Raw genomic sequence first — 23,740 nt, forward strand, 5'->3', positions numbered from 1 at the left:
CCACCCCATACCCCCAAATATAATCCACTCTGCAACCCTCATTGCATACTCCTACGATAAAAATAATGCCCTAAAATATAATACTTTTAGAAGACACAAATAATCCGAATAAGAGATGAATCAGGCGCTTAAAATCTTAAACAATAGCACTACCTTTTTACCACCTCCAGTTTTCATTGTCTGAGTGACCTATTTCCTACTCTTTTGTTCAAATGCAGTGTGCTTGCTGAGCTGGTGAAACACAAGCCCAAGGCAACAGATGATCAACTGAAAACAGTGACAGGCGATTTCACCACTATGGTGGGGAAGTGCTGCACAGCTGATGACAAAGAGGCCTGCTTTGCCGAGGAGGTACTGCAGTTGTCTTCATTCTCACACATCTGATTCCCATTGCTGCAGCCTTTGGTTAGGTTAGGACTTAAAGGTGCTTTATCCCTAAAGGACACACTTAAATAAAGGGTAGGAGTCTTTTCCTACATGAAATTGCTTTACAAAATGATTCAAAAATCTTTTGATTTTTCTACGATGCTGCTGGGTAGTATTTTATTGTTTGTAAAATCTGTTCTATGTCTGAAACTGAGATGTTGATGAAATCAGTAGAACTAATGTAAGGATTAAACAGCAGAAATATTTTGTTAGAAATATAATTATATAAAGCCTGTCACTTATTCATCCATTTTCTTGGAAAGGCTGCTTTGTGACCTAATTGAATCTAAGAGTTTGATTTTAGAGGTTAGTGAAATAATGAAGAGGAATCTCTGGAGGTATAATTGATAGGAAATTGGGCTCCTAACCCAATGGTGATGTCTCCTTCACAGTTCCAATCCACCAGTGGCTTTGCAGGACAAAGGTGATCACATTTTTGAAAAAGTTTAGATTTAGATGTCTGAATAATTTTGGTTTTTCTCCTTGTATGCTGACAGCAATTTTTTTTTATTCACTTGAGGGAATAAGTGTCAGAAAACGTCCTTCTACGGTTTCAGTAATAAATTTGAGTTAAAAATGTGACCCATGTAAAAACATTCACCATCACTGATACCTATATATGTTAATTTTTTTTCCTACTGACAATGCTAATATTTCCCTTGCATCTGTCATTTCTTTGTGTTCAGGGTCCAAAACTTGTTGCTGCAGCTCAAGCTGCCTTAGCCTAAAAACAACTTGGCCACACAGAATCTCAGGTAATTAATTACAATTGCATTAAAAAAAATATAAGTAATTATAATAGTTATTAAAATAAGAAATACTGGTGAGTTGCCCAGTACCAATCACTATTTTAAACACTTTATATATGTATTTGTTGTCGTCGGGTCAAGCATGACTTATAATGACTCTGAGCAAAAGACCTAAAGCCTTTCTGTAAGTTTCTCCAAGTTCATAGAGTTTCCATAGGCATGTGGTTTAGGAAGTGGATGTAACTCCTGCTTCCAAATCTGTTCTACAACTAGGAGCTCCACCAAATACTGTCCACATTGGTAAACTATTATGGTATTTGACACCCCAGTGGTACAGGTTCAGCATCACAGCAAACCCAGATTACCTCAGTACAGCAAATTGACAAGCGGTGATGTACAAAGTGGAAAAATGTTCCTCCAAAATATAGCAACACTAGTATCACTTAGCAGTGGTTAATATGTCGTTAAACCAAATACATAGCAACCCTATGAACAAAAGACATGAACTCTGTTCTATAATTAACATAATTTCTTTATGTTTATAGAGTTTCCAGTGGCATCTTGCTTAGGAAGTGGATGCCACTCCTTCCAAACCTAAATCAGTCTGGAAGCTCCTCCAAACACTGTCCATGATGGGTAACCATCATGGCATTTTGACACAGCTATGGCCCAGTGATTGGTAACTCCAAGCTATTCAGTATAGCAAACAGATAAACGACTGCTGTACCACTTAAAGAATGTTCATTGTCATCTTAATAAATTTGGCATTTGCTGGGTGTGTCTTTAAAATTCTGTAATGATGGGGAAAGTCTGCGTGGCTGGCCATGGAGACTTCACTCTAGATGTCTGTTTTTCCCCCATCTTGATAGGAGTCACGTAAGGAAAATCTTGGTTTCCATTTGGTCTGTGTTTGACTTGGGCTATGGGTAATACAATCAATATTGAAAGCTACGTTCTTTGATGATGTTTGGTTTACATCCATGGCTTTTTCCTCCACAAGTGGCTTTTGCCCAGTTGACAAGGACTCAATGGTGGAGCACAGTCAACAGCATTTGCTGGGCGAGTCTTGAAAATTCTGTAGGGTTGTTGGAGGTGGAGCCAAAATTCAAACTAAATTGGTTTGAGTGTAGAACATGAGAAGTCACCACTGTACTATTCTAATTTAGATGACAAATTACACGGAGGAGTGACTGCCCAGCAGTGAGATACATGGGTAGTAGGCTGGACCACCCTTTTGTAGGCTAATTACATTTGAATATTGATGATTTCACATGATTAAACTTAATAGCTCAGTAACAAATTCATTTTATTGTTGAATAAAATGGCTTTATTTTATGTGGACTTCTACATCGAATGGAAAATAATCAGCTCTTTACTTACAATGCAACAATGAGCTAAAATTTTATAAAATTTCTTATGATGAAATCGTCAACTACAAAACATATATGTTAGAATATGAGCATTTTTTTAAAAAAGAAAAATGGAACTAGCTTTCTTTTCTTCCCCTCAAGAAACTGTCAAACTATTTTTCATCTTTAATTATTTGACGTTTTCTAAACTGATTTTGGTGCCTTTCACTATGAGGCTTAGTTTGCTCTTCGCCTAAATCTAAGCAATGTTAACATATTTGAGGAAAAAGATGATGTTTAAAATTGACACTTACATTTATCCTTTCTTTGTTCCAGCCTACCCTGAGTAGAAGAGCAAGAGAAATGAAGATCTAGAGCTTATTCATCTGTTTTTCTTTTCTGTTGGTGTAAAACCAATAGTCTGAATTTCTTTGAATATTTTAGCTCTTTTCTCTGTGATGCAATTAATAAAAATGAAAACAATTTGACATCATGGTCCACGACTGTTATTTTCCAAAATTGTGATGCTATCATCCTGAACATTGTGTTAAATTCTGTGAAAATCCCAATAATCTCTAGCTACATTTCAACAGAAGCAGCTCTGGTGGCCTAGTGGTAAGGAGCTGCACTGCTATCCCAAAGGCACGTGGTTTAAGTCCACCAGCTTTTCCAAAGGAGAAAAAAAATCACTGAAAGGTCAGCTATTGGTCTGTTCTTACTCAAGGGTACCCACTACCACCACCACCACCATCACTACCACCACCACAACAACATGAAAGAAATGCTTCTATTCTTCTGAGTTCAGGAATATAGACATTCTAGTGATATTTTAATATTATGTAAATTCTAAGTGGAAGTTTGATAACTGACACAGACAAGCCATGTGAAATATGGCTATTCCTTGCTCTCTTACAACTGAAAGCAATGATTCTGAAAATCAGTCCCTAACTTGAGAGAGACTAGAGAGTATTATGCTAAGTGAACTCAGTCCCAAAGCCTTTTGGTCAGCAGCATGGGGCTGGAATCCATTTTGAAAACCACCTACAGGAGCTGGGTTCTGCGGAAGTTTGTAGGCCAAGATTGGTGAGATTAGGGTGGAAAGCTGATTCCTTAAGAGGAGTGAAATGAGGTGATAAAGCCTCCTAAAATTAAAAATCCATTAAGGCCTGAGGGCCTGTAGCCTTTAGGCCTGATCGAAATTGTTTATGTCAAACATTCTTCTAAGTGGTTTAGCACTAGTCTGTGCATTGCTGTACAGAGGTAACTCCTGGCCATTGTGATGTTAAACATGTGACACTGATGTGTCAAATGTGATAATGGTTACCCAGGGTGGACAGTGTTTGGTGGAGCTTCCTGATTAAAATAAGCCTGGAAGCCGGAGAGGCATCCACTTCCAAAATCACTTGCCTCTGGAAACTATGAACAGTGCTCAGGCCTTTCGTTCATAGAATAGCTATCAGTCATCTACAACCTGACGGCACCTAACAACAACAAGACCATTATAGTAGAAATAGAAAGATAACTAGTAAAATGTGAGGATGGGGCGGCAGCAGAGGAGTGAGAATCGGCAGGGGATTAGTCATACAGGGTAGCACAATTTGATGGGTAGAGGGAGGGTTGGATAAGAAATGGAAAATATCTGGTGTGAAAAACAACACATACGAACTTTGTTAATAAACCAGAATAAAATAAAAAAACCCAGTCCTTTTATTTTTTTAAAAGAAAAACCTACACAAGTATGCAATAACGAAATAGTTCGCATGTTGTTTCTTGATGTGTTTCTGGTCCTCTGGAAGAGTGCACAAATCAGCATGGGAAGTGAATGTTTCTGGGCTTAATTCTTTGGGAACGTAAGTATCCTCGACTTTCAGAGCAAAGCAACAGCATGTCCATCTGTTCAACAAGAATACGGTCAGCATTTGGTGACCCTTTCACTCACTGGTGTCATCTCATAGAGCACGCAGAGTCAGCTCATAACCAGAGAGAGCTACGCAATAGCAGGAGAACTGGAGTTCAAAAGAGGCACCCTAGAAAAATTTTCATGTATGGCCCCTTCCCCATGGATGAAATGAAGTATTATATTTTAACTTATTCAAAACTCATTGCCTTCAAGTTGGAATAGACTCATAGTGGAGTGTCCATTTTTTCATTGCATTAATTAATTAATTTATTTATTTATTTATATCAGTATTAACTCAGGTGTTTCTACTTTATATTTTCAATTGCAATTCAGTGCCACATCACATATTTTGTTGCTCACATTGTTCCAGTTTTGACTATGGGAAATTCTTTCTGGCTATTTCCACTGTCTTTTCCATGTCCTCAACCTACTGTTTGTGGAACACTTCTGTACTTTCTGGCACTATATGTTGCTCCCAGAGAATCTTGTATTTTCCCTCCTTCAGCTCTTGAAATGGCCTTTTCATCAAGTAGCTCCTGTTCCTTTTACTGGAGACTGGTCATTAGGATGATTTGGGTGCTGGGTGTCTTCTTTGCTACTGGAACATGAATGCCTCTGGACTCTTCCATGAAATAGTGCTAAGAAATAGAAGCATGGGTACTAAATGTATATACACAGATTTCTGTAATCATTTGATTGTGTGTGTGGTGTATATATTGTCTTTCCCATGTTCAACCCACCCACTATATCTAATTGCGTAAGTGTGATTTTATATAGTATTTCTGGCTCTAATACTATGGTGTTCATCCTAGCTTTGTCTCCTTTCTTACACTTAACTTTCATCTTTAAGAGTGAGATGTTTGACTCCTACTGTCTACTATTCATCTATTTATTTGTTCATCCCTGGTACACATGCAAAGAAGTCTTCATATTATTGGATTGTATTTAGATGAGAAACAAATTTATGACAGTTTATATAATCAGTTCCTATTGTCTTTAGCCTTACAGTATCACTCAAATCATTATTTTACAAAATTACTTAGGTTCGCTTTACTTATCTACTACCCTTTTGGGTGATTCACTTTCCTTGGGTACGTGATGAGTTTTGAGCCTTGGCTTTTGAGTCTATTTAGTTACTCTCCATTTTTGCGCTCCAGTGACAAAGCAGTATCTGTGTATAGGACAAAAAAGGTTGGGAGCAGATGTCCTTTACCATGTCTACTACCACTGGCACTCAGGTTATTATTTCAATCTTTCTACAAACTACCTACCACATGTAAGGTAATCTTTAGAGATGATTTTGCCTATTTCTTTCAAGGCTTTGACACAGTTACACTGCTCTGACTATTGGCTTTTCCATTTTATATATATTCTTGGCTCTGTAAGTATGGTGGTATTGTGTTCCTCTGGTATCTTAGCCTGGATTCTACATAGCTGTGGCTAGGTGGTGTTCATATGTTGATTTTTATCCATAGTGAACATATCAACAACACATTTGAACCTTTCCATATCCAGCTCAGCCTGTCTCTGTTATGTTCTAGCACATTGTGGCAGTGACTGTGTCAGTCTGTCTTGTTGAGTGTCTTCCTCTCTTTGACTATCTACTCTTCCCAGAATTCTATCTCCCTGATTACTTCTGAAAATATGCCCAAAGTAATAGAAATGAAGTTTGACCATTTTGCCTTTAATGAATGCTTGAGTTGAATTTTCTTCAATATATATTTGTTCTTTGACAGTACAGGTCTATTCAGTACTTTTTGCCAACACAACAATTCAAAGGCATTTATTTGTCAGTCTTTATCCTATTCAAACTTTCAGATGAATAGGAAACAATTTAAAATACTATGGCTTGCACCAAGAATGTGTACTATCTCCATATCTTTTCAAATCTATATGTGGAACAGATTATCTGGGAGTCTGGGCTCTATGATGAGAAATGTAGCATCAGGATTGGAGGTAAACTCATAAAAAATCTGTGTTACGCAGATGACACAATCCTGTTTGATGAAACTGAGGAGAACCTGAAGTGCTTGCTGCGGAGGGTCAAGGACTGTAGCCTTCAATATGGATTGAAGCTCAACTTCAAGAAGACAAAGATTCTTGCCGCTATGCCAGTTGGTAACATCATGATAGATGGTGAAGACACTGAGATTGTTCCACAGTCAACACTGTTGGTACCAACAACCAGGAAATTAAAAGACAAATTGCATTGGGAAAGTCTGCTGTCTGTCAGAGACCTCTTCGAAGTACTGAAGAGCAACAGTGTCAATCTGGAGACTAAGGTGCCTGATACAGGCCATGGTCTTTGCAATTACTTGCTATGCATCAGAAAGCTGGACAGTGACTAGAGATGATAGAAGGAGAATTGATACCTTTGAGCTGTGGTGTTGGAGGAGAGTATTAAATATACCATGCATGGACTACTAGGAGAACAAACAAGTTCATCTTGGAGAAGGTGAAGCCAGGCTGTTCCTTGGAGGCAAGGCTTCTGAAGCACCATCTGACATACTTTGGACATGTCACAATGTAGGATTAGTCTTTGGAGAGGAATGTCATGCTTAGGAGGGTGGTGGAACAGTGCAGGAGAGAAAGACCCTCGATGAGGTGGATTGATTCAGTCACTGGGGTAATGGAAGTAGGTGTATCAGAGACAATAAGATTGGCACAGGATAGAGCAGTGTTTAGGGCTGTTGTACATAGGGTTGCTATGAGTCACAGGTGACTTGATGGCACATAACAAGAACAAGAACAACAAAAACATGCCTGTGAATCTTAGTATTTAAAATGATATTCTTGTTTACAACTTTGGAGAGGTCCTTTAAAGCATATTTCCCCAATAGAAACCTTAAAGATTCTGTTTGTTGCTGTTGTCGACATGTGCCATTGAGTTGCCTGTGACCCATAGCAACTCTATGTAAAGCAGCTCTCAACCCTGCCCTGTCCTGAGCCAGTCTCACTAATTATGACACACCAACGCCCATTATCCCAGTCACTGTATCAACCCATCTCATCCAAAGTCTTTCTCTCCTGTGCTGTCCCTTCACCTTTCCAAGCACGATGTCCTTCTCCAAGGATCAGTCTCTTTTGGCCATGTGCCCAAAATACATGAGACAGAGCTTTAAAATTCTAGCCTCCAAGGAGAAACTTAGTTTCATCCTCTCGAAAACAGACCTATATGTTTTCTTGGCAGTCCATGGTATGTTCAAGACTCTTCTCCAGCTCCACAATTCGGAGGCATTGATTCTTCTTCTGTCATCCTTAGCCATTGTCCAACTCTCTGAAGCATTGCAAGTAATTGCAAAGACCATCACCTCGATTGGCTGCACCTTAGTCTCTAGACTGACATTGTTGCTTCTCAGTATTCTGGAGAGGCCCTTTACAACAGATTTTCCCAATACAACTAGTTTTCTTATTTCCAGGCTGTTGGACTTAATAGTATTTATTGTGGAGCCAAGCAAGCTGTAATTGTTAACAACATCAATCTATTTTCCATCTATCATTGTGCTGTCAATTGGCCCAGTGGTGAGAATTTTTGTCTTTTTGATATTGAGCTGCAATCCATATTGAAGCCTACAGTCTTGGACCTTCTGTAGCAAGTGCTTCAGGTCCTTCAGCAAGCAAGGCTGTGTCATGTGTATAATGTACGTTACTGATGAGTCTACCTCTAATACTCTGATAAAGCTCTGCTTCCCAAATGATCTATTCTGCATATAGATTGAAGAGCTATGGAGAAAGGATGCATCCCTGCCACCATCCTTTCCTGACACGAATCATGCAGTGCTACCCTGCTCTGTTCTGAGGACTGCTGCCTAGACTAAGTATAAGTTTCACATAAGCACAATCAAGTGTTCTGAAATTCCCATTTTCCTCAAGGTTAGCCACAATTCCTTATGATCCACACAGTAAAATATCTTTGGAATGTCTATTCCTCTGGTACTCTTTGCTTTCTGCAAAGATCCATCTGACATTGGCAATAATGTCTCTAGTGCTACCACCTCTTCTACACCCAGCTTGTGTTTCTTGTAGTTTTCCATCAGTGTACTGTTCCTGTTTTTTCTGGATAATCTTCAACAGGATTTTGTTAGTGTGTGTTATTAGTAATGTTGTTGCTGTTACATGCCATCGAGTCACTTGCGACTCAGTGACCTTATGTAAAATATCCCTGAAACCTCCTCTATCTTGTGCCAAGTAAACTGTCTTTTAAACAACTGTCCTCATTACCACAGTCACTGTATCAATCCATCTCATCGATGGTCTCCCTCTCTTAGTCCCTCCACCCTTCCAAGCATGATGTTCCTCTCCTAGAACTGATCCCTTATTGTAACATGCCCAAAGTATGCCAGAAGAAGTCTCAGAATCCTTGCCTTCAAGAAACAGCCTAGTCTTACCCTCTCTAGGATGAACCTGTTTGTTCCCAGACAATTCATGGTATATTCAGTACTCTTTTCAAGCATCACATCTCAAAGGAATAAATTCTCTTTCTATCATCTCTAGTCATTGTCCAGCTCTCTGACACATAGCAAGCAATTGTGAAGACACTGATATTGTTGCTTTTCAGTACTCTGAAGGGGTCCCTGACAGCCAACTTTCCCACTGAGATTAGTCTTTTGATTTCCTGGCTGCTGGTACCAAGAGTGTTGATTGTGGAGCCAAATAAACTAAAACTGTTAGCAATCTCAATCTCTTCACCATGTGTCATGATGCTGTCAATCGTCCCAGTGGTGTGAATCTTTATTTCCTTGATGTTAAACTTCAATCCATATTGAAGGCTGCAATCCTTGACCTTTTGCAACAAGCATTTCAGGTCCTCCTTAGTTCTATCAAGCAGGGTTATGTTGTCTACATAATGTGGGTTGCTGATGAGCTTTCCTCCAATTCTGATGCCACATTCCTCCTTATACAGCTCAACCTTCTGAATGATCTGTTCTGCATAAAGATTCAAAATATATGGAGGCAGAATACAACCCTAGTTGAATACCCTTCCCAAGTTTTGAACTATGGCTTTATTTATTTGCCAAGTCCTTAAGAGCAGCCTGTACTTCCTCCTTCATCACCATTGTCTCTTAACCGTATGTTGTTCCTTGAAATTCTTCTGTGTCAGCCACTTCTTTTTGGTACAATGACTCTGTTTACTCCTTCCATCTGCTTTTAATGCTTCCTAAATCATTCAATATTCTGCCCATAGCATCCTTAAGCATTTCAACTCACAGCTTGAATTTGTTCTTTGGTTCCTTCAGCTTAAGAAACAGTGGGAGACTTTTGATTTTCAGACTCCAGATTCTTGCACATTTTATTATAATACTTTACCTTGTTTTCTGGAGCTGCCCTTTGAAATCTTCTATTCAGCTCCTTAACTTCTTGATTTCTTCCCTTTGCTTTGGCTTCTTGGAACTCTAGTGAAATATTCAGAGTCTCTTCTGACATCCTTTTTGGTCTTTTCTTCTTCTTCATTCTTTGTAAAGACTTTCTGGATCCATCATTAATGATATACTTAATATCTTTCCACAGTTCATCTGGTCTTCATTCTTTAGTGTTCAAAGCCCCAAATCTATTCTCGAATTTTTTTTTAATTTTTCTACTAGTTTGGCAAACAGATACATGAAGAAGTGCTCAAAATCACTGGCAATAAGAGAGATAAAAATCAAAACCACAATGAGGTGCCATCTCACTCCAGTAAGAGTGGCAAGTAATAGATGAGGGAGAGGATGTGGTGAGAAAGGAACTCTTCTACATTGTTGGTGGGATTGTAAAATGGTGCAACCATTCTGGAAGGCAGTTTGGAGCTTCCTCAAAAAGCTAAACATAGAAATTCCACATGACCCAGCTATTCCACTACTTGGAATATACTCTGACAATATGAGAACTGAGGCACAAAGTGAGATTTGTACACCAATGGTTATAGCAGCATTATGCACCATTGCAAGAACATGGAATCAGCCCAAATGTCCAACCACAACAAATGGATTCAGAAGTTATGGTACATTCACACAATGGAATACTATGCAGCATGCAGGAGCAATAACTGTAAATTATTACCTAACTTGGGAGGGACTGGAGATCAATATGCTGCATGAACTAACTCAGTCACATAATAATAAATACTGTATAAAACTGTTATTGTAGAATGAGTATAAGGATCCAGGAGGCATGGGAGAGGCTGGAAACAAAGGGATGTGGATGTGCAGGGCGAAGGGAGGATTAATCATTGGGTTGTACAATTTGATGGATGGGGGTGTGAGGGAAATTGAAAGAATTTTTTAGAATTTGCATTTGAATTTTGTAAATAAACTGAGTTGGTTTTTAAATTCAGAGGGTATAGACTCAAGATCAAATTTTGATTCCTGTGGATATGATTTAATCTTCTTTCATTTTAATGTGAACTTGCATATGAGCAATTGATGGTCTGTTCCACAATCAGCACCTGGCCTTGTTTTCACCGTTGATATTGAACTTCTCCAATGATTCCTTCCACAGATGTAAGCGATTCGATTCCTGTGCATACCATCAGGTGAAATCCATGTATATAGCCTGCACTTATGTTATATTACAAAAGATATTTGCCATGAATAAATAATTGATTGTATAGAATTCTATCATTCTATAGCCAACCTCATTTCTGTCACAAAGTCCGTATTTTCCAACTACTGATTCTTCATCATGGTTACCAACTTTGGCATTCCAGTCACTCATTATTATTAATGTATATTGTTTGCGTGTTCAATATTTTCTGACTGCAACTTTTCATAGAAATCATTTGTTTCCTCTTCTTTGACTCTGATTTTTAGCGTATAAATTTGCATGATGGTGTTATTAACATGTCTTCCTTGTGTACATATGAATATTATCCTGTCACTCACAATATTATATATATCAAGATGGATCTAGAAATGACCTTTTTAATTATGAAAGTTACTCCATTTTTTTCTCACCTTTTTGTCTCCAGCATAGTAGATCATATGATTGTGTGATTCAAAATGTCCTGTGGCAATCCATCTCATTTCACTAATACCTAATGTGTTAATATTTATGTATTTCATTTCTTTCTTAACAACGTCTAGTTTTCCTATATTCATTCTTCTCACATTCCACCTACTAGTCACTAGTTTCTTCTTACAGCTGTTCCTCCTTTGTGTTTCCAACTTTGAGCACTCAGCTTCAGTTGCCACATACAGATTCTATAGAGAAATAAAATTGATGAAGCATATACCAATAATGCATTTGGGAAAGTCCGCTGTCAGGGACCTCTCCAAATTAATAGTAGTAGAACTGATGTTAGTTTCAAAGCTAAGTTGCCCCTGATTCAGGCAATAGTCTTTTCAACCACTTACTCTGCTTCTGAGAGCTGGACAATTAATAAAGATGACAGAAGAAGATTGGATTGTGGTGTTTGAAAAGAGTTGAAAAAGAATCTTGAATAACCCATGGACTGGAAAAAGAACAAACACATAATTTTCATTATATATGCTAGGAATTTTAGATTGATAGATGAAATTGCTTGGCTAATGTCATATTGCCAATAACTGATACATAAAAGACTACAATCTTTCTGATAGTAAACTTCAGTTTACCATGCTATACTGTTTTTGGAGCTATTTAATAGCTTTATGAGAAAGTAAATAGAACCAGAGCAACAGAAAAACATTTGATGTGGCCTCTGTACTTGGGACTCAACTTTGAGCAATGGCATGTATGGATTGAAGATTGTTTGCAGTTAGCATACAAATGCTGGCTCAAAGCTCATCTTTACTAACTGTGGCTTAAAGTTTGATTTGCCACAGGGTTACCCTTCACTGCAATCTTCTTCTGTCATCCACTCGCATGGCTCTGGTAATCTTTGGTAAACAGAAGATTTCCAAATATCTCTCTACAGCCTCCTTACAGAGGATCAGAGACATGTACCAATCTTTCCACTTAGTAGTCTTAAACGCATTTCAACATTCAAACCAGGATGTTTGCCTAGAATACTTCTGAGAATAAAACAGAATTCCATTAATAATTACACTAAGTCAATAGGTATGGACCAAGTCTGTCTGAGTAAATAAGTCACTCTCACAATTTTCTCAATACAAAACTGAAGTTCTGATTTTATGGTAAATATCAGTTTTATTCACAAACCTCATTCCTATACTATACTTCATTTAATTAGTTTATTTCACCTAAGCTACTTAATTTAGCCATATTATTGCAAACACTTCCTAATTGTCTCCTTATCAGAGTCTTGTCTTCTTTTTGAATAAGATAGATGGTTACAAAGCATGAGTCTTTGCTCTGTTGACTCCCTTTGCAGATTCTCATTGCCCAGAAATTTGACTTACAATAGCCTTAAGAAATGTCCTTGCCAAAGTGCCTTCTTTTTATAGGAGCAATGCCTTCTTCTTTAAATGTCACACTTCATTGTGAGTACTTATTTTGTTTCTTTAATTGTAATACATTTTCCCTTATGAGGATCTTCTACTTTTGGAACCCTCTTTGTGCTGTTTTAATTTTATTTATCTCCATTTTTAAGTCAGCTTTCCACTAAGATGCTACTTCTTTTAAGGAAGCTTTATCTGGACCTCTTTATCTATGCCAGGTAGCGGATATCTTTTTACTTACCATGGCATCAGTTATGTGGTCTTGTGATGGTAGCCATCTCTCTTGGATAGCAAATTCAGTAAGAATGAAGAGGGAGCTTGTTTTATTGTTGCATAACAAAGCCATGTTGGTGTGCATACAGACCTAACATGGAATTAATTGCTTAGAATACTCATGATAATAAAATCTTACTTTCACTATCATTTGATACGCATGTTAGTCTGAGTCCTTTGCATTCATTAACTCCTTTAAAATAATTTCCTTCTAAAGGTGGTAAATCATTATAATTATTTTATAGAAAATATCTATAAAGCCTAGAGGAATGAAACAACTCACCCAATACCATATAGCAAATAAGTGACAGACCCAAAATTTCAACTTGGCCTCTGGACCCACATGTTTAGCATAACACTCACGCCTCTGTGATGAGAAGGAATGGGAGAGCAGGAATCTGCATGATCAATAGGAATACCGAGGAAGTTGTAAAGCAAAAGCAAAACCAGCATAGTATCAGAGAAAGGGATTCAACTATAACCTATAACGACAGTAAAGTTGTTGATTTTAATTGTTTAATCAGTGTTTTGATGAATTAGTAGGTGACACAACACATTATTAGTGTATTGTGTACATATTCTTAGTAGTTACATACATGGGTGCATAACAGCTAATACTATGCATTATAATAAATGGAAATAGAATCCATGGGTAGAATGTGTTTGACTGCTAACTAAAAAGTTATAGGCTCAATACACTCAGAGCTTCTGCAAAAGAAGCAATTTGTAAGATAAAAAAAAGGTAATCTAATGTAAAATCAAGAAAAAAGATGATACACATTTCCATTTATTTTACTACTTAATAATATGAACCCAATAATGTCGTACAGTAACTGGGACAATGGGGGTTGGTGTATCAGAATTAGTGAGACTGGCTTAGGACAGGGCAGAATTCAGAGCTGCTGTCCACAGGGTTGCTATGGATCACAGGGAATTTGATGGCACATAACAACAACAACAATAATGTCTTATCATCAAATATCATTTCATAAGTTTATTTTTGGTGTCTGAATGACATATTATTTGGCTGAATATATCGTATTATGCATACACCATGTTATTTAATGAATTTAGTTGCATCATGTTAGCTTTAGAATAGTGTCTTCATTCCTGAATGCATTACAATCAGGTGTGACAATCTGGAAAATGCTGATGTCTATGTTTCAAATCCAGAGATTCTGATTGAATTGATCTTGGGTATAGTATTACATTGATTTTAAAGTTCCCCAATGGCTCTAAGGTGCAACCAAGGCTAAGGACACTTAGTGATAGAAAACACAGAAGGTGAATAATTCTTAGAATCAGATGGAATTTGTGTGTACCCTTTATTTGGTATCAACACACTCATCCAGAATTGCTGAACAAAGTAAAGCTGACGCTTTTCACAATTTTGATATGTTGTTGTTGTTGTTATGTGCCATCGAGTCGTTTCCGACTCATAGTGACCCTATGCACAACAGCTCTAAACCCTGCTCTATCCTGCGCCAACTGCACCGCCTCTGACACACCCATCCTGATTACCCCAGTCACCAAATCAATCCATCTAATAGAGGGTCTTCCCCTCCTGCTCTGTCCCTCCACCCTCCCAAGCATGATGTCCCTCTCCAAGGACCCGTCCCTCCTGGCAACATGTCCAAAGTATGTCAGACGAAGCCCCAGAATCCTTGCCTCCAAGGAGTAGCTTGGTTTAATCCTCTCCAAGATGAATCTGCTTGTTTTTCTGGCAGTCCATGGTACATTCAGTACCCTTCTCCAGCACCACAACTCAAAAGCATCCACTCTCCTTCTGTCCTCCCTAGTCATTGTCCAACTCTCTGATGCATAACAAGCGATTGCAAATACCATGACCTGTATCAGGGGCACCCTAGTCTCCAGAGAGACACTGTTGCTCCTGAGTACCTTTGAGAGGTCCCTAACGGCAGACTTTCCCATCGCGATACGCTTTTTGATTTCCTGACTGCTGGTACCAAGAGTGTTGACTGTGGAGCCGAGCAAAGTGAAGCTGTGAACACTCTCAATCTCTTCGTCATCCATCCTGACGCTGCCAATTGGTCCAGTGGTGAGAATCTTTGTCTTCTTGACATTGAGCCTTAGTCCATACTGAAGGCTGCAGTCCTTGACCCTTCGCAGCAAGTGCATGAGGTCCTCCTCAGTTTCAGCAAGCAGGGTTGTGTCATCTGTGTAACGGAGATTGTTAATAGATCTTCCACCAATCCTGATGTCACAATTCTCCTCATAGAGCCCAGCCTCTCGAATAATCTGCTCTGCATACATGTTGAAAAGGTATGGAGACAGGATGCATCCCTGGCGTACACCCTTCCCTATTTTGAACCATGCAGTGTTACCCTGCTCTGTTCTGACTACTGCCTCTTGGTCCAAGTATAGGTTTCGTATTAGCACAATTAAATGTTCTGGGATTCCCATTCTTCTCAGAGTCAGCCACAGTTTGTTATGATCCACACAGTCAAATGCCTTTGCATAATCAATGAAACACAGATAGACATTCTTCTGGTATTCCCTGCTTTCAGCCAAGATCCATCTAACATCAGCAACGATATCCCTAGTACCACGACCCCTTTGATATACATGAAGAATTATTTTGCTGCAAATAATTTTTGGACTCTGTGTATTATTATTTGTGCTATGACTTTTCTACATTAAGTAATATACAATGCTGTTGTTGTTATGTGCTGCCGAGTTTCCTGTGACTCATAACGATTCTATGTGCAATAGCCCTAAACCTTGCTCTATCTTGTTGCACTATGATTTTATCTGACACAGCCATCCCCGTTACTCCAGTCACTGAATCAATCCATTTCATCGAGATTCCTCCTCTCTTGCTCTGTACCTCCACCCTCCCGAAAACAATGTCACTCTCCAATGACTGGTCCCTCTTTTCAACATCTAAAGTATGCCACTAAACTTCAGAATCTTTGCCTCCAAGGAGCCGTCTAGTCTCACCCTCTCTAGGATGAATCTGTTTTCCTGGAAGTTCATGATATATTCAATACTCTTCTTCAGTACCACAGCTCAAATGCATCAATTCTCTTTCTACCATCTCTAATCATTGTACAGTTTTCTGATGCATAGCAAGTAACTGCAAAGAGTATGGCCTGGATCAGGTGCACCTTAGTCCCCAGACTGATATTGTTGTTCTTAAGTACTTTGGAGAGGTCTCTGACAACAGACTTTCCCAGTGCAATTTGTCTTTTAATTTCCTGGATGCTGGTACCAAGAGTGTTGATTGTGGAGCCAAGCAAACGAAAGCTGTTAACACTCTCAATCTCTTCACCATTCATCATGATGCTGCCCATCTATGGGCCTAGCGGTGAGAAGCTTTATTTTCTTGATGTTGAGCTTCAATCCATATGAAAGGCTGCAGTCCTTGACCTTCTACAGTAAGCACTTCAAGCAGGGTTGTGTTATCTGCACAACACAGATTGTATACAATTTAATTTTTTAAAAAATATTGACATAGGATTGTGAATAAGATTTTAAGCTTAATGACCACGTTAAAATTATGCAATTTACCCCAATGAAGTCTGTATCAAATAGTCAATTAGTATCTCCTTAATTTAAGAGTTCGGTTGGACTTCTTACAGGAAATAGGCTGCTAAATCTTTGTCCTGTAGCGTTTGAACCACTAATCATTGCTGAGCAGCTAGGCACTTTAACCCCTGTGCCACCAATGTAAATTATCTTTTTATTATGTCTCCATTAATGTTTTTATCTAAAAGGAATTATTATTTCTACAATTTTGGGGGAAATATTTTTGAATGATCTGTGATAAGAAGAATATTTCTTAGGAAGATGAAGTGAATTTGCAGGGAATTTTTTTCCTCACCCAGAGAAGTTTGTGTCCTTGAACATAAAAGACAAATAACCCTTGCTATTAATTATTGGCAAATTGCCCCTCTTGCAACCTAAGGAAAAGCTGTTACGGATGTAACAACAGAAGTTACTGGTTAACAGATATTGGTTGAAAAGGGTATAAAAGAACTTCAATGTGGGTTTTCCATATTCTGCTTCCACTATCTCCAATCAGAAGAAACTAGTGACCATGAAGTGGGTGGTAGCAGTTTTGCTAATGCCCCTGCTAAATTCTACTTTAGCCAGAACCCTGCATATAGATGGAATGAGTAAGTTATTTTGAATAATTTTGCCTTTTCTCTGTATTGAAATGATTAAAAATGCTTAATTTTGTGTTTACTCATTTATGTTTAGAATAATTGATTGCATTTCTTTCTCTACGCAGAATATATTTAATTGTTGGACATATTTAAATGAAAAACTTTATCCTGTAACTTTAACTTATCTTTATGAATGTTTCATATGCTCTGTGTTGGGTTAATTTTATGTACATTATTTGTTTAATTGGTGTATGTTTTGACTTTGTAAAATGTACAGATGTATGTCAGACTATTATCCCGGCTCCTTCATGCATACAACTTCTTTAGCTTGATACAATGAGTAATATAGGGAGCTCTGGTGGCCTAGTGGCAAGAAACTGTACTGCAATCCCAGAGGTACACGGTTCAAATCCACCAGATGCTCTGCCGGAGAATGAGGGAAAATTTCCCTCCGGTACCAGTCAGATCTGATTTGATGGTACACGCACAACAATGAGTAATATATTCTCCCCATGCCCCCTTCCCTCATTGAATAAAATTGTTCATTATTTGAGTATCTGAGCAAGAAACATTATAGCACACAAATTGTGGTGTGATTATGTTGAAAAGGACTAAATACTTTTCTGGCCACTTGAGTTTCAAGCTAATTAGAACTTCATAGTACATGGGAAAACTAAATAAGGGGTTAGAAAGCCTATATTTACGTGCTACCATAGCTAAGGATTATTCTTACTGATTTTGTTTCCTTAGTTTCTGAAGTACAAAGTTGCAATGATTCTTAATGTCTTCCCAATTATAAAACTGCATAGTTTTAACTTTAGAAACATTTACATATAAGAATGATTCCACTTCTGGTTTCAGGTGAAAAAATATCTTTTTTCATAAAATGTTATTTTCTTTTTCAGGTTCAACATTGACTCCTTCCCAGTGTTCAGAGATGAATTTCATTGACCTGTAAGTTTTATTCATCTAAATACAATATAGATAAGCTAAGCAATGATAATTTTAATAAGGTTAAACATACTGAGATTAGGGAAAAAAATGCAAGTTGAACAATTCCTGTAAAACTTATTCATAGGAGATAGAAATTGATTTTGAAGAAGTTAAACTGCTGGCCAATGTTTTAGGGTTTAACTTTTAAATTCCATGAACCAAACCCAAATAGTCCAAATGAGTAGTGAATAAATGAGATCAGATCTTAAAAAAATGAAAACTAGTTTGGAAACTGGATGAAATAATCAATACATTTTTCCCATTAAAACCAATATGATGATGTGATTGTATATTCTGCACACTACATTCTAGAAGCAGATCAGGGTGTTTGCTTCATAACTGAAGCTTTGCAATTGTTTGCATTGAGTATGATGTTCTCTTGCAGGCTGTACTTCCATTCTATATTTCTAAAGTTCTGGTAAGAAATTTAAGGTTGCATGATGGTGCTGCTGTTTGGTGCATCATATTCTGTACAAACAGAAGACAGAAAGCAAACAAATAAATCTGTTTCAGGAAAACAAGTTTTGTTAAGTATGTACCATAAACAACTACATGTGTTTTTGTTTCAGAGCTACCATATTTTTTGCCCAGTTTGTTCCAGAGGCCCCTTATCAAGAAGTTAGCAAAATGACAAAGGATGTGTTGGCTGCCATTGAGAAGCCCCCTGGCAGCGAGCAGCAAGCAGGGTGCTCAGAAAACCATGTGAGTGTGTCATGAAACGAAGCGCCGCGATGTTTGGGGGATGAGATGGATGATACAGGAAGTCAGGAGAGATGATACTTTTAACTATTTGAGGAAGTACTATATGGATGAAAGATTAGATTAATTCTGATTACTTCAGAGGATAGAAGAGAAAAAAAAATGGCTAGCTATTGTTAAAAGACAATAAACCTGATGACTAAGGATTAAGCTTCTGAAAAAGAAAGATTTTTTGTTCTTGTGTACATTATTTAACTTATTTGAATTTCAGTTTCTCTATCTATAAAACAAGGAATAATAATGGTTTCCATTCCAGGGTTGTCATGGAGATTGCTATAATAATAGTAGCTCATTTTCATTATGAGTTCAGACATCATGAAATGGCACAGGACATGGAATCAGGGTCAATTCAATGGCAATGAGCAACAACAATTTTTTATTAAACACTGACAAAATGAAGCTCATTAGTCTAAGGGTTTACGTCAGTACATACAACATGAAACTAAGAAATTGGAATGAATGAATGTCCAGTAAGTCAGAATCTCCACCTGGGATTTGGTGGCAGAATAACAGCTATGCCTACAAGCCTTAATTTCTTGAATTTTCACAATAATTCTGAAAGCCGGATGCTAATTGTGCATTTGTGGAAGGTGAGGCACAGATAGACCAAGCAACTTCCTTAACAGAGCAGCAATGGTAGAACCATAGCTAATCCAAGCATGCTGGCCCCTGGACCAACTCTCACAGTGTCTTCATAACATGCTACTGCCACTGGGCTACAGTAAGTGAGAGGTCCACAACACTTAGTCAGTGTTAGCAAATGAAGCCACTAAGATGCAGTACTCATTTAGATGGAATTTCTGATGAATAGCAAGTATATTTGAGTATGAGATGTCCAGTGTTTACTTTATCTCAATATATTAACTAAATGTATGATGATTGCTAACAGTACTGTTGAGTCAACTTTGATTCATAGCTATCTCACATGACAGAACTGGATTGCTCCATAGGTTTTCTAGCAGATCGTCAGGACTTTCACCTGGGGAGCCACTGAGTGCATTTGAATTGTCAACCTTTTTGTCAGCAGCCAAGTGTTGATGATAATTGTTGTTGCCTCACTTTGCACAAATGAGGAACTAGTATCTTGCTCCCAGAATTACTGTGAAGATTCAAGAAAGCAAGGCTTGTAGGCATAGCTGTTATCCCATTATCGTGTTATTTATAATAATTGCAGTGATCCAGTCAACTCTGACTCATGGTCATCCCATGAACCACAGATCAGAACCTTGGCACGTCTTGTGCGGTCCTCATGATCGTTGCCATGCTCAAGCCCATTGTGATAGTCACTGTGTCAATTCATTTTGTGGAGGGTCTTCCTCTCTTTCGAGGACCCTCTTTCTTTCTCTGCGTGATGTCTCTCTTCAAGGAACTTCAATTATGAGAACCCTGGAAGCCTATTTTACAGGGAGTTAGGCAGCTGCCACAAAGGCTGTGTGTTTCTGGTGGTTTGAATTCTTGGGCAAAAGATGGATTATCTCCTCCTGTGTGATTTACATCCTCAGAAACCAGATGGAGGATCAACTATGAGTCAGTGCTGACTCGATGGTAATGGGACATCCAATTGTAAAACTAAATACATGCCTATTTTATGATAAACTAGTTTTGCCCAATAGCCATGTATATTAAATAAAGTGGGAAGGAAAATTTCATTTTCAAAAGGCATATAAAAATGATCTCATTAGGCTGAAAGTAAATATATTGACATTTTTATGGGGAATTATCTTTCCAATCTGCAGTTCATATTTTGGATATTAGAAAACTTTTCAGTGTTGTAATGGAATTCAAAGTATATTATTATTAAAACCAATCTTTTTCTGTAGCTATCTGCTTTTCTGGAAGAAATTTGTCACGAAAAAGAAATCTTTGAAAAGTATGGGCTTTCAGATTGCTGCAACAAAAGTGAGGAGGAAAGACACAACTGTTTACTGGCTCACAAGAAGGCTGCCCCAGCATCCATTCCACCCTTCCAGATTCCAGACCCTGTCACAGGATGTAAAGCATATGAAGAAAACCAGGGGATGTTCATGAACCGGCAAGTATCCAATTTAAAGACAGGTGGGAATCCAGAAAAGGGAGCAGATTCTAGCACTTTTGCCATTGATAGATACACTAAAAAGCACTTAGACAGACAAAGGTTTGATGCTGGTCTAGGAAATTAGAAGTTTACTTTATTTTCTTTTTCATTTTTGTCTGAAAGTCCAAGACAAATTTCATTTATAATAACACTGAGGGCTTTCCCCTCTTCTAGCTAACATTATTAAACCTTAAGTTAGAGGGAAAGGGATTAAATTCAAGTTTAACTTTGCTTCCACCATGTGCTAGCTGCAGCATAGCCCACATACTGGACCCACCAGCTATCCTTTAATTCCTCAACATATATCTTGTTACTCTTCTCTGTTTGAAGCAGGAGTGACATCTGCTTCCTAAACAACATGCCTCTGGAAACTCCATGACATTTTGAGACATGACGATAGTTACAGAAAGTTTTCAGGTCTTTTGTTCATAGGGTCGCTATGAGTAGTGCTTGACTTCACGGCAATCAACCACCATCACCACGAACACCAACACCACCTCTTCTCTAATCCTTTTTCACTTGCTCAAGAATATGTTAGTATCACACAAGATGACTCTTGACTCAGTCGAAGTAGTGGTGTTCTGGGTTCATTAAATTGCTTCGAAGTAAAAAAAATAATAACATAAGTAAGCAATGCTTAAGATTACTGAACCTGTCAATATTTATTGAGCACTTAAGATGTTATAAAATGAACATTTGTGCTTGACATGCATGATTTGATAAATGCTAAAAAGCAATGTTTGAGATCTCCTTCTCTTCTTCATCCTCAGTATTCTTCCCTTTTGCAAGTGAGGAAACTAATAGAAAGTGAAGGCAATTGGCTAGGCCCACACAGTTAATGTGCTGTTAAACGAAGATCTGAACCAGCTTCTCTGTCAGCAAAGGCTGCATATAACTCCTAATCATTTTTACCTTTCATGTTACTGTCTAGACTGTCAATAGATAGCTGCTTTAGACCATTTTGGCTATGGAGACTACCAAAGTCTATAACTCCATCTTTCCCCCCGCCCCCTTGTTATGTATCAGATCCTCCTGGTACAGGAGGAGATTTCCAGTCCTTCTGCAGCAGAGCATCTGGTGGGTTTGAACTGCACACCTTCGGGATTGCAGCACAACTTCTTCACACTAGGCTACTAGAGCGCTCCTTTCCAGTTAGTTTCTTTCTCTCTTTCTCTTTTTCTTTCTTTCTTTCTTTCTTTCTTTCTTTCTTTCTTTCTTTCTTTCTTTCTTTCTTTCTTTCTTTCTTTCTTTTCTTCCTCCCTCCCTCCCTCCCTCCCTTCCTTCCTTCCTCTCTCTTTCTCTCTTTCTTTCTTTCTTTCTTTCTTTCTTTCTTTCTTTCTTTCTTTCTTTCTTTCTTTCTTTCTTTCTTTCTCTCTCCTCTATCTCTCCTTCCTACCTTCTCTCTTTCTCTCTCTCCTTCCTTCCTTCTCTCTTTCTCTCTTGCTCTCACTCTCTTTCTTTCTTAAAAAAATCCACTTTTTTGCTTTATCAGGTTTTTCAAGAGGATCTTTAACTTGGTGTATTGAGATAGCATACAGGGGAGAAAACACACAAAACACAGCACAAAAACCCCAAAACGGTTTTCCCCTTAGAAACACTTTTTAAGAAATTTGACACTTTAAACAAGTTCCAGAACATAGTACCAAGCAAAAAAGACTATTTTTTTCATTGCTTCTTAATCTATTTTATTTTGCAGATATATCTACGAAATAGCAAGAAGGCATCCTTTCCTATACGCGCCTACAATTCTTTATTCGGCTTCTCACTATGACAAAATCATTCCACAGTGCTGCAAAACTGAAAACGCTGTTGAATGCTTTCAAACAAAGGTCTGTTTGTGTGGATTGTTTGTTAATATACTAACCATTGATTTCGTCTAGGTCTAGAGCTCATTAGAATGAAACAAGGTTAAATTAAAACTATACTTTTGTGTGCTAAGTATTGTTTTCTGAATAGATCATATCTCAACAAATTTATTTTCTTGAGGCTAAAAAAATGGATTTTCTGGTTTTGCATTTCTTTCATTCATTCATTCAGCTAACAATTAATTATTCAGTAAGTATGTTGGGTACAATTGAAAAGAATAGACAGAGAGAGATAGTAAAAGTGTAAATGAACAGGGTAGGATGTGAAAGAAATTTAAGATGGAGAAGGAACAAAAGGGAAAAGAGGAAGAAAGAGAAAGTAAAAGAATAGTGTTATGTGATTAATATATTTTCTTTTAACATTTTTAACAATCTTGGCTTGTAAATAGTATTCTAATTTAACAGAGAGCTAGAATAAAATAATCCACAATTTATCACTTACAATAAAAATGACTAAAGAATTGTTAGCGTTCTCAAAATGTCAAACTGGCGGGCAATTTTACTATTTACGACTAAGCATAGTTTGAATAATCCAATTCCTAGTTGGACAATGACTAGGGAGGACAGAAGGAGAGTGGATGCTTTTGAGCTGTGGTGCTGGAGAAGGGTACTGAATGTACCCTGGACTGCCAGGAAAACAAACAGATTTATCTTGGAGAGGATTAAACCAAGCTACTCCTTGGAGGCAAGGATTCTGGGGCTTCGTCTGACATACTTTGGACATGTTGCCAGGAGGGACGGGTCCTTGGAGAGGGACATCATGCTTGGGAGAGTGGAGGGACAGCGCAGGAGGGGAAGACCCTCTATGAGATGGATTGATTCGGTGACTGGGGTAATTGGGATGGGTGTGTCAGAGGCGGTGCGTTTG

At 38.0% G+C, this 23,740-nt stretch overlaps 2 protein-coding genes across 2 annotated transcripts in view; both read left to right on the forward strand.

The window, feature by feature from the left end:
• ALB (albumin) overlaps positions 1-1,154 on the forward strand; it is a 19,530-nt gene extending 18,376 nt beyond the window's left edge. The window contains exons 13-14 of the mRNA XM_006898446.1: positions 219-351; positions 1,113-1,154. Coding sequence (XP_006898508.1) covers positions 219-351; positions 1,113-1,154 — 175 coding nt within the window. The remainder of the gene's footprint in view (positions 1-218; positions 352-1,112) is intronic.
• Positions 1,155-17,111: 15,957 nt separating this feature from the next.
• The window catches only part of AFP (alpha-fetoprotein), a 28,770-nt gene continuing 22,141 nt past the window's right edge, over positions 17,112-23,740 (forward strand). Inside the window, exons 1-5 of the mRNA XM_006898447.1 lie at positions 17,112-17,190; positions 18,087-18,135; positions 18,744-18,876; positions 20,754-20,965; positions 22,704-22,836. Of these exons, the coding sequence (XP_006898509.1) occupies positions 17,112-17,190; positions 18,087-18,135; positions 18,744-18,876; positions 20,754-20,965; positions 22,704-22,836 (606 nt within the window). The remainder of the gene's footprint in view (positions 17,191-18,086; positions 18,136-18,743; positions 18,877-20,753; positions 20,966-22,703; positions 22,837-23,740) is intronic.

This window comes from Elephantulus edwardii, unplaced genomic scaffold (genome assembly GCF_000299155.1).
Source record: "Elephantulus edwardii isolate Elephantulus edwardi_28Jun2011 unplaced genomic scaffold, EleEdw1.0 scaffold00230, whole genome shotgun sequence".
Taxonomy (NCBI): domain Eukaryota; kingdom Metazoa; phylum Chordata; class Mammalia; order Macroscelidea; family Macroscelididae; genus Elephantulus; species Elephantulus edwardii.